The sequence below is a fragment of the Papio anubis genome, chromosome 11, assembly GCF_008728515.1.
Source record: "Papio anubis isolate 15944 chromosome 11, Panubis1.0, whole genome shotgun sequence".
Lineage (NCBI taxonomy): Eukaryota > Metazoa > Chordata > Mammalia > Primates > Cercopithecidae > Papio > Papio anubis.
In genome coordinates, this window is record NC_044986.1 from 1,383,550 (window position 1) to 1,398,495 (window position 14,946).

Genomic DNA, 14,946 nt, shown 5'->3' on the forward strand with positions numbered 1-14,946 from the left:
ACAGAGCAAGACACTGTCCCAAAAAAAAAAAAAAAAAGTCCCCTAGTTTTTTTTTTTTTACAACCGCCCTTAATGAGTGATGTGGGTCTGTGCCCCTTCAGCTCTGGACTCTTGCCAACAGGACAAGGAGGCAGTGATGCCAGTGGTGCAGCACCACTTCCTGGGCCCACCCAGCCTTAAGCTGGCAGCTGCCCCTTCCTGTCTCTTTGGGGGTACATGCTCTTGGCCGTGCTGGGAGGAAGCCACGTTGCTCAGTAGAGAGGCCTGGTCAGATAGGACCCAGCAGCTAGCATCCCTGCCAGCCATGTTGTCCCCCCCTGTGGATCCTCCAGTGCCAGGAGCGATGCCCTCGCTGACCGTCTGGAGCACAGATGAACTGAACCTGCTAAGCCCTGTCCAAACTGCAAATGGGTGGACAAAATACAGGATTATTTAAATATGTAGTATACTTATGTGAAAAAGCTAAGCAAAATATATACACATACCTGCTCATTTGTGCAAAAAAAACTGAGGTAAGGTAGAAATAAATGAGATTGGTTACCACGGGGTGGAAACAGGTGGAGATGGAAAATGGGAAGAGGGTGGGAGGGGTGCAGCTTTTTGTGTAACAGACTTAGAACCACACGAATGTTTCACATGCTGCCAAATTCAATAAACTATTGTGGGGGGAATCCAAAATGGAATACCTACAATAACGGAACCTCACTGTTACAAATACTAAAACCACACTGAAGGGGTAGGCTGCTGAGCTAAATGATGGCCAGAGAACACCATTCGGGATGGATACTGCAAGGTTAAAGTGACATATTTAAAAAAAGAACGTAGTATACTCTTGCTAGTGGATTTGCTTTCCATGGGTTGGCAATCCTGAAACCACAGGCGTACTAACATTGTGTGATGTTACACATAATGACAGCCTGATTTCCCACCGCTGGACAGTCACAAGGCAGGCCAGCATGAAGCCGTGGGCTTGCTGGGTTCGGTTTAGCAGTGAGTCGCGGTTAGAGCTGGAGCTGTGTGTGGCGGGGTGTTCCAAGTGTCACTCCACAAAAAGGCCTGGAAGCAATGATCCTCCAGCAGCCTGTGCGCGGCCAGCCCTGGGTCCCGGTGCTGGTGATGGTTATTTGTCTCAAAAAAAATAATAATAATAGAAAGTCACCATGAGGCAAATACCAATAACTGCTGATTTGTCGACGGAAACTAAAGTTACTGGGTTCTTGAGAGGATATTCTCGTTGTGTCCCTGCAAGATACTCATTACACCAAGGAAAATAGTGACTCTACAGTGAAGAGACCTGGTAGACACCACCTACATCCTGATTTGATGCAGAGGAGGCCAGATCTCTTCCGTGTTCTTGCCAGAATGCATAATTGCAGTTTAATCACGAGAAAATATCAGGCAAACTAAAATTGAGGAGGAGTCTACAAAATGCCTGCCCACACTTCCCAAGTGCTCGGGCCCTAAAGACTGCAGGAGAGACTGGAAGACAGGGAGACAACAAAATACAATGTGGGCCCATTGGAAGGGCCCTGGACAGGAAAAATGGACACTTGTGAGACAGCCAGGCAGGTGCCAAGACAGGTGCAGCTGAGGCTGCTAGCCCTGCACGGTGCGAGTCCGCACGAGGCTGCAGGAGACACCAGTTAGGCGGCTGGGTGAAGGCTGCAGGATTTCCAAAACCTGTTCAAAATTATTCCAAAGTACAACACTAAGAAGGAAAATATACCTTTTTACTTAAAAAAAAAAAAAAAAAAGTGTGGTCCCTGGATGAGGGGTATCAGCGCTGCCTGGGGGCTTGTTAGAAAGGCAGAGCCTCAGAGCAGAGCCCTGTGGCGTCAGAAGCCGCGTCCCACATGTGAGGCGACGCCACCGTGCAGCGGCCAGTGAGGCGGCTTCGCAAATGGGTGAGGACAGCCTGCCCAGGCGCGTGCAGTGAGGACAGCCAAGTGCCCCCCGGCATGCACAGGTTACTACCCCATGTGTAGAAACAGGAAACGAGTGAATCTTATTTTGTGTTTGTACAAAAACTGAAGTACCCCCAAGAAACAAGTATCCAAAATGATTCACAAGGGCAAGACTTTGTCACCCTCCTCTGGGGACTTGTGAACGGTGTACGTGTGACCAGTTCACAGCTTCTTTAAGAAAAAACACTTCAGTAAGAGCCAGGGTTACACTGTGTTCACATATTTAGGTTTGGACAACAAATTTCCCCTAAAGTTGTTGGAATCATAAATTAATGTTTCCCATCCTGCTGGAACAGACACACTTAAAAAGATGTCCCAACCTTGTTTTGAGATGGAGTCTCACTCTGTTGCCCAGGCTGGAGTACAATGGCGTGACCTTGGCTCACTGCAACCTCTGCCTCCCGGGTTCAAGTGATTCTCCTGCCTCAGCCTCCCAAGTAGCTGGGATTACAAGCGTTCACCACCACGCCTGGCTAAATCTTTTGTATTTTTAGTAGAAATGGGGTTTCACTATGATGGCCAGACTGGTCTCAAACTCCTGACCTCGTGATCCACCCGCCTTGGCCTCCCAAAGTGCTGGGATTACAGGTGTGAGCCACTGTGCCCGGACCCAAAGATAATTTTTTTTTTTTTTTGAGACGGAGTCTCGCTGTGTCGCCCAGGGTGGAGTGCAGTGGCCGGATCTCAGCTCACTGCAAGCTCCGCCTCCGGGTTTTTACGCCATTCTCCTGCCTCAGCCTCCCGAGTAGCCGGGACTACAGGCGCCCACCACCTCACCCGGCTAGTTTTTTGTATTTTTTAGTAGAGACGGGGTTTCACCGTGTTAGCCAGGATGGTCTCGAACTCCTGACCTCGTGATCCGCCCGTCTCGGCCTCCCAAAGTGCTGGGATTACAGGCTTGAGCCACCGCGCCCGGCCCCCAAAGATAATTTTCTAATAACTCCAAGGCAAGCAAGTGAATTGTCTAAGGTCACACAGTCATCTTCAAAGGTATAATATTAATAAATGGAAAGTAAGTACCACTGATTATGAAACTCGATGTCATACAGTCGACCACTCCAAGCAGACGCAGCTCTATCTGGACCTCTGATCGGCGGAAGTGCAGCCACCTCTCGGCCTTGGCTGGGCTGAGGTTGTGGGGTGGAGCCTGGTGGGCAGTTGTGTGGTCTGGGCCTGGCTATCTTCGAGGTTGGTGCAGTGCAGGCAGCCCCTGCCAGTTCTGACTGGGTGGTGCCAGTGTTTTGCATCTATACACCAGTGATGGACAGTCCCTGCAAATCCGCAAGGGACCCAATCTCCAGCTGAGTTGCAGGTCCAGGAACACAGCCTGTTAGCAATGTCTAAGACACGTCCCAAGGATAAGAAGAAAATGGAGAGCTACAGAGCCTAAGACAATGGGAGTTGCAGAATCGAAAACTATTACTATCCGAAGCATTTCCCAGCAACCAAAAGGAAAATGAAAACAGAATGTGACTTCAACCACTCACCAGATGGAGACTGTGATGATTAAAGAAATCACAGGTTTCGCTTCTTTGCGGTCTGCATCTGGTGAGTGAAGGTGATGCATGGAGCTGGTGAGCTTTCTTAGGACGGTACTGCCCCTCACCCCAAACCTTTTTTCTCCCGCGTGATGGTGTGATTTCATGAACTGCGGTTTCAGTTCTAACCTCACCATTCCACTGTCAGGGATCCTGGCCACTGCAAACCAGGATCGATTTGGTGTCTATCACTGGGCAGCTAGTCTTGTATTTTAAGACACCAGTTTCTGTTATATTAAGAAATACAGTAAAAGGTTCTAATTGGAGATATTTATACAAAATCATTGTACAGGCTAGCCTCAGAAGCAGAGTCCTGGGCACCGGTGCTCCCCAGAGGGCAGTGCCGCCCCCTGGCCAGCTGCCTTGCTGGGCTCTCACTTCCAAAATCCCTGCGGGTTCTGACTGGCACAGGGGGGTGTTTATTCAGGAAATGCGTGCAGGAACTCAGGCGGAGGCGCATGAAATTAGGGACAGGTGGGAGCAGATGGGGTGAGAGTCTGTCAGTCCTTAAGATAATGTAAAAAGACCCCGGAGGACATCAAGTGTGGGCTCCTGTCCTGGGTATGACGCCACCACCTCCCCTGGCCAGAGACAAGTCGCAGCCGCTGTGCTCTTGGGACTGGGTGCGGGCGCTGCAGCCAGAGGTGCAGACAGCGGAAGCTGAGGCCTGGCTCAGGACGGCAGCGCCTCTGCACCTCTCACGGCTTCAGGGGTGCCGCAGTTCCTAAAAGATCAAGGAGCCCTGGGTGTCCTGTAGGCAGCCCCGCATTGTCACCAGCACTCTGAGGGGCACACGGGGCACAGAGGCACGGAGCTCAGAGCCAAGCCCAGCATCACCCCAGTGCCCAGCCGGGTGCTGTGGTGTGTGCATCTGTGACCCATGGCCAGGATGGCTGTAGGGAAAGCCCTGGCACACAGCCTGCCTGTAGCAGGCACTCAGGAGGGGTTGCCACCCACACCAGTCAAACCCCACAGCTCTGCAGGGCCTGACCTGTGACAGCCCCATGGGGCTGGAGGTGCTGCCCTTACTCAAATCTGGTCTACACTCCACCCACCCCTGCACACTGCCTGAGCAGAGAAGACCCACTGTCGGGGACTGCTGAGCTCAGCTTCGGCAGGCAGCCCCCTCGGAGGGCACGAGCGAGTCCTTCTGCCCAGGATGGGACCCAAGGTAAGAGCACGGGGCCTGCCAGGCCCCCAGGCCCAGGCCTCTGCTGGGAGTTGGGGGAGCGGTGGCCATAGGCAGCGTCTGAAGGTGGTCTGCAGGCTCCTTTCAGCTCCACGGGTTTGAGCTGCATTTTCTCCCCACCTGCGGCTGGATTCCTGGCTGGCTGTCTCACCAGCTCACAGACGGCTTCCATCCAACTCCCTTGGTGATCCCAGCACAGCACCAACAGGACAGCTCACCACGGAAAATGCCGCTCCAGCCCCACTCAGGACCCCTGGCCCAGCCCAGGACGAGCAGAGCCACACCCTGCATACAGCAGGCACTTCATTCATGTCCCTTCGCCTGCAGCTCTGGGAAGATGCAACCTCTGCTGTCCTGCACAGCCTGGACTCCTGCTGGGTCTGACCTCATTCCCCTACTCCCTGGCTGACGCCAAAGCCGCTGGCCAAGGACACACGGCACAGGTTTAGGAGAACGCAAGCTTAGGGCCACTCAGCCTCCGCAGATCCAGACCCACTGTTCCTCCCAAGCAAGCAAAGGGGTGACGCAGAGCAGCCGGGCCAGGCGGATCCGGGGCCAGCTTCGTCTGGCGGGGAGCAGGACACACACCAAACCCATGGCACCGCGCTTTGGGTGGCTTCTGGCGCTAACGGCGGTAACTTGGCTCCACACAGAAGGACAGACAGACATGCACATGCTGCAGTCTCCAGCCCACACCTGCCAGTCGTGTGGCTTCCGAAATCAGACAGAGTGTGTCCACAATGGCATCATAAACTGGTTCATAGGAGCTCCATTTTTCTTTCAAAAAAGGCATGTTAAATCCACATATGAAGGAAGTGTGTTCATGGAATCCAGGTCATCACCCCAGAGCACAGCAAACCTTCATGTGAACCACAGGCACAGAACCTTCATCAATGAAAAGTGTGCTCAGCATTAACCTTCAGAAGCTGATGACACTGTTCTCACTTTAAGCAGAAAAGAGGAAAGTTAGAACAAGAGAAATAACAGATATTTCATAAGCTTGAATATAAATAATAAATATTAAGTCTGAAAAAGACAGGATTCTCACCTCACTGCGATGGAAAAAGGCTTGAATGGAATCTGAAGTATAAAAGGGAAAAGAACCCAGGAGAAACTTCCTCCATGCCTATTGATGGCACTTCCTTCTCAGAAGTGAATGGATCCTGCTTTTTGCGGACGTAGGTGCCTGCAATCGCCAGCGCCTCTCAGAACATGAAGACTGCACTGGGGAGAACCCACGGAAATGGACAGGGCTGCTGGAAAGGTGACTTCCCCCACAGGGACCCCAGAGCCAGGTGAGGACACCTCCAGGGAACGTGCACCCCAGACCTCGAGGCACTGGCGGTCCCATGGGAGCAGCAGTGCCACACAGAGCCTCTGCACACGGATCCACCTGGGCTGCACCTTCTGCTCTGCCCCGGAGGTGGAGGAGGTGGCTATTTAGTTGGAAATACGTTCTAGAGGAAAGATGGCAAAAGGTGTCCAAATACGTAGTGAGAATCCAGTTAAACATTTAAAATTTATTAAACTTCTTTTGGTCAAAATAGTTGAACAAATATATACAATCCCATTTTACTAGAACTGTCTTTTTAAGGACCAGGGTTGATTAATGTTTAAATAACTCTGTTCCACACCTCAGACTTTGTAAATTGTGTCACAATCAATCAATATACAGTATAGAAATTATTTTTAAGTTAAAATAAAAGTACTTTTAGATTTTCAATTTCTAACTTAATGTGAACTCAAGTGGCACTGTGTTAGCATTAATTCAGGGTATTGACGGACACCCTGTTCTTGTGCATGTGGATTAGTAATCAGCACACACCTCCATCTCCACTGGGGCACGAGGAATCAGGATGAGCACACACCTTCATCTAGACAGGGGAACGGGGGATCAGCACACACCTTCATCCCCACAGGGGGACAGGGGATCAGCACACACCTTCATCCCCACAGGCGTACGAGGAATCGGCACACACCTTCATCCCCACAGGGGTACGAGGAATCGGCACACACCTCCATCTCCACAGGGGGATGGGGGATCAGCACACACCTTCATCCCCACAGGGGCATGAGGAATTGGCACACACCTTCATCCCCACAGGAGGATGGGGGATCAGCACACACCTTCATCCCCACAGGGGCACGGGAGCCCGACTCCTCACTCCCCTCGGGGACACGTAGTGGGTGTGTGTTAAATCCCACAGAAGCAAGCTCTGGTCACTCAGCATTGTTACAGCTCTGTATTATTTGTCTTGGAAAATCTTGATTTCTGGTATCAAAGATCTTACTTGAAAATAAACCAACGTGCTGGTGGCATCATGTAATTAAAATTACTTAATTTTCCTGGCTTGAAATGCAGGATGCAATTTAGCATGCATATAATTTTAGCAATATTTAAAAAGTATACTTCCCCCAAAGTACTTTTTCAAAAGCCTTAGAAAGAAAGCACGTTTCTTCATCTGTAGTGAATTTGAGGCTACTTTAAACCAGGCTAATTAGATGGCAGCAATTTCGGTTCTTCCTTGCAATTTTCTTTCTCAGAGGTGGCCTCGGTTCTGGTTTTTCCCAGACCTTACCTGGTGTATCCGATGGGCTCCTTCTATAGAAACACAGCGGGTGGCAGCTTGGGGACAGAAATGCTGCACACATCCCCCCACGCTGCCAAAGAAGGGGACACATTTCTCAAACAGGTAGTTCCAAAGAAGAACCCTGCCTAACTTCATTCTATGCAATGAAAAGGCAATGCTTACGTATGGATTTAAAAACACTTTTTATAGCGTGTTGTTTTTATTGAGCGCTCACACCCGAAGGGGTGGCGGCGGATGCTGTGGGTGAGTGGGGCCGCCTGAGCCTGCTCGGGCCACATCCACACATCCACGGAGCCCACCCGGACTCAGAGGAAGGCCGAGAGGACATGGACGGTGGCCACGCCACGCTGCAGTGAAGGCCCAAGTGCGATGGCAGAGAAAGAGGGAAAGTCAGAGGAAGAGCGGTAACTGACAACAACTTTTCTCTTGGATGTTAATTTTTTGGTCTATAAATTGGAAAGGAAGGCTCGGACTGAAATAAATACATTTATTCTGAGTAATGGCCTTTTGGGAGCAGTGTCCGTCAGCTCTGCTTCGAGAGCGTCTCCATGTGAGCAGTAGCGCCTGCCTCGCGCCTCGCCAAAGGCAGAAACACACCGGGCCTCCAGAGGCAGCTTTCTCCCATGTCTGTGAAGGGAAGTAGCAGGTGCGTCACTGTTCTTAATGGAGTGGACGATGATGCCTTTCTCTGACAGAAAAATGATCGGCTTAACTATGCAAGACAAGACGGTCCTCACGTTCGCGTCCCTAGTTGATTTTGTCCTGGAATATGTACAAGTTATTGGTGGCAGCCACGGCAATGACATTGTCCGCGGGGTGCCAGGCCGTGTGCAGGATCTTCTTGTTGAAGTCCAGACTGTCCACACTGATCTCATCTTTCTTCCGCTTACCCCCTGTACACACCTTCCTGGGTTTGAGGCTGGCGCGTGGTTTGCTGCTCTCTCTCGAGGCCTCCAGGGTCACATCCCTCCGCGTGTCTCTATCAAACATTCTGAAGAAGTTGTTGTAGGACCCGGTCATGATGGCGCTGTTCAAAACAAGAGCAGACAGCAGCACTCCTAAGTGGGGGGAGCAGCAACAAGGACTCAGACCCCACCCCTGGGGTGCACAGTGCACACCACCCTCCCCCACAACCCAGTTACTTTCAGAAATCAGGAATGAACAATCACAATAACAGAAGAGAAATGCAGTGAAGATTCTTACTGAACTTTATATATAATCATGTCAGTAAGAATAGTCACAGGAGAAACAAAATAATGGAGTCATACTTTTAATGACATTAGTATATTTTCTGAAACAATCCCACCTATTTATCTCACTCATGAATAACAGTACAGTTTATTTTTAAGCCTTAAATTCTGCAATCTGTCAGTAATTCATAATGACCTGAACATAATCCTTATCATGTTCAACAGTTACTAGTCATATCTGTCAATGTTTCTTCAGAGTTAAACTGCTTTTCTATTAATTTCAAAAAGTTTCCTTCAAATGAAGCAACGGATAGAAATAGTAAAAATCTTAAACACTGGGCGATGTGTGGCAGAATTTTAGAACAACTGCATTTCACAACACATTCCAGACAATACAATACTGTCCATGCTTTTGTTTCTTCAAGATCAATTGTAATGGCTTTCTTTTTTTTTTTTTTTTTTTTTTTTGAGACGGAGTCTCGCCTTTCTGTCACCCAGGTTGAGTGCAGTGGCCGGATCTCAGCTCACTGCAAGCTCCGGCCTCCCCGGTTCACGCCATTCTCCTGCCTCAGCCTCCCGAGTAGCTGGGATCACAGGTGCCTGCGACTACCTGCCAAGTTTTTTGTATTTTAGTAGAGACGAGGTTTCACTGTGTTAGCCAGGATGGTCTCATCTCCTGACTGCGTGGATCCCCGCCTCGGCCTCCCAAAGTGCTGGGATTACAGGCTTGAGCCACCACCGCCTGCATGGCTTTCAAATTTCTCTGCAGTTGAAAAATTCCACTAACGCACACACCCTCATAACTTCATATTGGCAAACACCTCTGCAATCTTACTTTTTCTACAAAAATGACAGAAAAATGGCTGAATGATAGCAAACACTGCCATGATCTGACCCATGGCTTTATGAGTCCAGTTTCTGATGAAAGATGTGTTCAAACAATGCCCTTCTGATTTCTCCAGCAGTCCTCGAAGCTCGTCTGCTCTTCGTATTCTGACACTGACCCGCACCCTCACGTCCTGCCCCCAGGGTCATGCACGGCGAGAGGCCTTCGCGCCCGCACGTCTTCAAGGTGCCACGAGAAAGAAGCAGGCTGTTTCCCTTCCATGGCCCAGCACTGACCCCAGCTGCTGGCAAATATCTAGTGTCTGGCTGACCTTGTCTAAAACTTCAAAGCATACACACACAAAAAAAGACAAACTCAGAAAAGAGAAATTGCACTCAGCTATCCACGTTTATTTCACATCTCCTGCTTCCATCCAGGAGTCCACGGCACCACAGGGGCAGGAGACACAAGATGTGCCCAGCGCCCTCCAGCAATGCCAAGTTGTGCACGTGGTCTTGGAACAGGGGTGTGCAGCCAAGTTGGCACGTGAGGGCCATCGACTGGGAGTTCCCGAAATTAGTTTCCACATAGAACACAACGTTTACGAAAGGGTAAGTATAAGAATGTGTGAATCTGAAGCTCACATTTATGTTATTAAAACTCAACAGCAACCATTATTCACAACACAGACGACAAAAGATGTATGGCCGACATTGGAATTGCTGGTGCGTGGTCATAACGAAAAGCAGATCAGCTTTTACACAGATAGATGATCACTTTTAAATTCTTCACAGACAGTGCCAGCCCCAGAGCGGGTGTTTCCACACTGCAAACAAGGGCGCTGCCCAGCAGCCCGGTGCTGGCCCAGGAAGGGAACAGCACAGACACAGACACAAGCGCGTAACTGGTTTTGTGAGGCGACCTAGAACACGAGGAGGCGCTGCCACACACACAATCAGGATTGGGCTGAGGCAGCACTGCGACGCCTCACTCCCCTTCATCAGGTCCCTCAACAGAAGTTTCCAGGCAGGAAGATGGGCGTGTCTGTGAAAGTAAATGGACTAAGCAAGTGTTACTGGGAATGCTTTTAGATGGTCTTGGGGATATGTAATCTAAGGGTATTTTGCAATATTTGAAATGTATCAAGATGAATAAAGAATACAGTAACTATCCATGTACCTGCAAGTCACTGCTAAGACAGTGAACACCCCCACACACCCCAAGTCACTGTTAACATAGGGACTCCCCCCACGCACACTCACAAGTCACTGCTAAGACAGGGACCACCCACCGAACACCTGCAAGTCACTGCTAAGACAGTGAACCCCCCCCAAGTCACTAAGACAGTGAACCCCCCTGCACACCTGTAAGCCACTGCTAAGACAGTGAACCCTCCCGCACACCTGCGAGTCACCAAGACAGTGAACCCCCGACACTCCCGCAAGTCACTAAGACAGTGACCCCCCCCACACCCGCAAATCACTGCTAAGACAGGGACCTCCCCACACCCGCAAGTCACTGCTATGACAGTGAACCCCCCACACTGTGTTACCACTCTGGAAAGAAAGATGATCTATCCCGTTCCCAGTTGGGGTCTTCACTTGCTAGAGTACATATGTGTCATCCCCACACACATTTACATTTTGAACAGTTACAGATTTTTTTTTTTTTTGAGATAAGGTCTCGCTTTGCTGCCCAGGCTGGAGTGCAGTGGCATGATCTCAGCTCACTGCAACCTCCACCTCCAAGGTTCAAGCCATTCTCTTGCCTCAGCCCCCTGAGTAGTTGGATTACAGGCGTGCACCACCATGCCCAGCTAATTTTTGCATTTCTAGTAGAGATGGGGTTTCACCATGTTGGTCAGGCTGGTCTCAAACTCTTGACCTCATGATCTACCTTCCTCGGCCTCCAAAAGTGCTGGGATTACAGGCGTGAGCCACTGTGCCTGGCCAACAGTTACCGAGTCTTAAAACAAAACTGTCTTGTATGTCTTAAACACGTTGTAGTCATTGTGCTGTACACGTTCCTCCTGAAATTTGTGACATCCACCTATGTGATCCATGTAGTTCTAATAACTGATTCTCACTGCTTTTCAGTATATGTTATGACAGAGAACAACTTACCTGTCCATTCCCCTAATTTTGCACCTGTGGGCTGTCTCCAGGTGTTTGCTGTTTCAGGTACCTGAGCATGTTTTCTTGTCTGTACACGCAAGAAGCTCCCAACCGGACTGAATGTCACCGAGGCCCACAAGAAGGGCACTGGGTGAGACCACCAGTCTCCATCCTCTCCCCTACACCCTCATCGTTCTGACGGGCGTGAAAGGACGTCCCTCTGGCTTTACTTGCTGATCACTAAAAAGGATGAACATTTCTATTTATTTTTCCATTTCTCCGAAACCCCATTCATGGTGTTTGCTCTTTTCTGAGTTGTCTGCCACCTTCTTGTTGACTCCTAATTCTGCACATCTTCTGGATACTTAATCTCTGTTCGTTACGTTTTTGGGGATTTTCACTTTTAATTTCAATATAAACAAGTTTAAAATTTAAGGTAGTTGAATTTCTTAATGTTTTCCTTGGGCTTTGGGGCCTGTTAAAGCCCTTCTGTCTCCAGAGCTCACGAAGACGCCTCAGGCTTACAAGCACTCGGAGCTTATTTACTGTGTGGGGCTGGCGAGGGCTCTAATTTTTCTCCCCCCAGCACAGTTAACTAAGGTCGCCCAGCTGGCAGAGCTGCAGAGTCCGCACTGCTCTTCCCTGCCAGCTGCGTTCCCCATCTGTCTCAGCCCCTTTCTGCAGGGCCACGCTCCCTTCACAGCTCACTCTACTGAGTTCCCTGTTGTGATACATTGTTTCCCATTTGAAAATAATTTTATCACAAGCAGATTCTTGAACAAGTCATCTATTTCAAGGCTTGCCTCTAAGCTGGCGGTGGAGAGTCACGAGTCACACTTGCTGGATCTGTCACACGGCTTCTGGCTCCCACTGTGGCCATGGCAAAGCCGAGTCTCACTCTCGGTGTCCGCTTTCGGAGGCAATTTGTGTTTTTTACTTGGGTGCATTTAAGATATTCTCTTTGTGTTTGGTGTCCTGCAATTTCATGATGACATGGATGAGCATTTCTGTGCCTCCCGATTCTGTGTATTCAGGCTTTCATAAATTAGCGAAAATTGCTGGCCACTGTCACTTTAAGCCTCACACCCCACACTTCTCCGTTTAAACGTGTGCTGTGCCTCATCCTGGCCTCCACAGTTCCTAGTGTCTCACGTTTTCTGTTTGGCTCTTTAGCCCCAATTTCTTCTGGTTTTCCTTTCCATCCACTAATAGAAGATCTGTTTAGCCAAAATGGACCTGCCGCTAAACCCACACAGTTTCATCTCTAGATGATCTGATTCCTTTCCAGTCTCCAGGTCATGTTTAGCAGTCATGTGGTTCCTGGTTTAGGCTCTTTCCTTCCTCTAGTCTGTGAATATCTCAAGCATTCTTAGTTTATCTTCTTTAACTTAGGATCTCAACAGCTGCCTTCCTGGAGGTTCAGTTCCACCATGGTTCTGCTGACTTGCTCACGGTGGCTTTTCCTGTATGTGCTTGGTAATTTTCACCCGTGAGCTCATGTTCAGATGATTTTAATGTGAGGAAATCCAGAGAGATCTGGGTGTGTTGGCAGCAGCCACCCAGCATGTGTGTTCTCATGGAGTCTGCCAACAACGCCATTCTCTCCACCTGGGCCACTTCTCAGGGCTGTGCTTCCAGCAAGCGGCCTTGAAGAATGAGATCATGTCTCTTCTGGTCAAAGTGCAGGTGTGTTTACTGCCCACTGTGAGAGCAGTGGGGTTCTCTAAGCTCAGTGTGCATCAGCCATGGCCTCATGTGTCCACCCATGGGGAACCCAGACCAACGAGAGGCTCATGCTGCCTGCGGTGCCACGAGGACCCGGGAACCTCATGTCTTCAGTCAACACCCGTGAGATGCTACAGGCTGACAGGTCAGTCTGCAAACAGAGTAGAAGCCAGAGCCGGAACCACGCCGGTCTGTCCCGATGTGCGCACACAGCCCTCACAGTAGAAGCCAGAGCTGGAACCACGCCGGTCCGTCCCGATGCCCCCACACAGCCCTCGCAGTAGAAGCCAGAGCCGGAACCACGCCGGTCCGTCCCGATGCCCCCACACAGCCCCCACAGTAGAAGCCACAGCTGGAACCACGCCGGTCCGTCCCGATGCCCACACACAGCCCTCGCAGTAGAAGCCAGAGCTGGAACCACGCCGGTCCGTCCCGATGCCCGCACACAGCCCTCACAGTAGAAGCCACAGCTGGAACCACGCCGGTCCGTCCCGATGCCCGCACACACAGCCCTCGCAGTAGAAGCCACAGCTGGAACCACGCCGGTCCGTCCCGATGCCCGCACACAGCCCTGGTGGAGGCAGGAGCTCCACGGCGTGAGACCTGACAGATCATGACGCAGCCGAACAAACCCACACTGCAAACCCTGTGCAGGGAGGTTATGCTTCCACGTCTCAAGGGAGTGCTGGCCACCCCCATGTGAGGCCTCAGACAGATAAACTGCCCTTTGGACTCCACCTGCCAGTGGAGGGAGACATCATCTTCCAGGGTCCCTGCTCCAACTCCACACCTCGTGTGGGCCAAGGCTTCAGCTCTTGAAAATACCACGCTCACACAGGAAGAGCCACCGTGAGCACGTCACTGCGTGTGGGCCAAGGTTCAGCTCTGCACCACAACCTGCTGTTCACGGGCGCAGTGGTTCCCGCTATGGGCTGACGGCCCTGAGGCCAGCCAGGGCTGCAAGGCTGCTCTCAGAATAGACGCCTTCAGAGGCTGCTGTTCTGGTCTCGCTGCCTCTTAGTTTCTGGCTGTTGTGAGATTTCCCTTGCTTATCTGTGGGCTCAACTACGCACCTGAAGAGACACCTGCTGTATCATATCCAGCATTTCTAGGTGTTTATGCCAGAGGGTTTCGCAGAATATCCAGTCAATCACCTATTGCCAATAGCAGACTCCTCTGTACTTTTAAATTCTGAACAAAAATTCTGTATTAAAATGGTGCAAGATAATCTTCCATCATCTGAAACGTAACTTTTTGCATAATAATAAAACGTAACTGTCAACCACACTAATCATAATATCTTTAAAGAATGTATACAAAATAAATTATCAAGGTCCTAGAAGCAGCACATTACAAATTACACCAGCGTTTCACACCAGCCACGACCACGCTGTGTCTGGGCACAACAGGCAGTGGCTCTGGGGTGCTTTCCATCTACTTCTCTCCGGAAGGACAGGCGGACTGCAACGCGGCCGTTCCAGTGAGGTGAATCCCTCCCGACTTCCTTCCTTTTCACTCATCTTTGGCATAATAAAAAGTAATAAAACTAACATTCACTAATCATTTAAAACACAGCTGGCCTGTACCTAGTGCCATACTTCTTGTCTAAATATAGATGGAATGACAAGCTAGGTGAGAAACTTGCTCAGAGATCCTATTTTCTCTACCTTGATACTATCATCCATCAATCAAAACGTCTGGAAAACACCACCTATGAGTGTCCCCTGACGCTTGAGGACAGCTCGCCTCCCTCACTGACCTTGCACTCTGGGAAACCAGCAAGCTTGGGGCGACGGCTCATCTCCACGC

General features: G+C 50.2%; 1 protein-coding gene across 9 annotated transcripts in view; it reads right to left on the bottom strand.

The window, feature by feature from the left end:
• Nucleotides 1–7,447: 7,447 nt before the first annotated feature.
• Nucleotides 7,448–14,946, bottom strand: part of PPP2R2D (protein phosphatase 2 regulatory subunit Bdelta) — a 50,672-nt gene continuing 43,173 nt past the window's right edge. For 6 of the 9 annotated variants that reach the window (XM_009215652.2, XM_009215653.2, XM_021943867.2 and 3 more), the window contains one exon: nt 7,448–8,309. In XM_009215652.2, coding sequence (XP_009213916.1) covers nt 8,030–8,309 — 280 coding nt within the window. In that variant the 3' untranslated portion in view covers nt 7,448–8,029. The remainder of the gene's footprint in view (nt 8,310–14,946) is intronic. The other 3 variants (XM_009215655.2, XM_021943866.1, XM_009215656.4) reach the window with 1 other exon arrangement.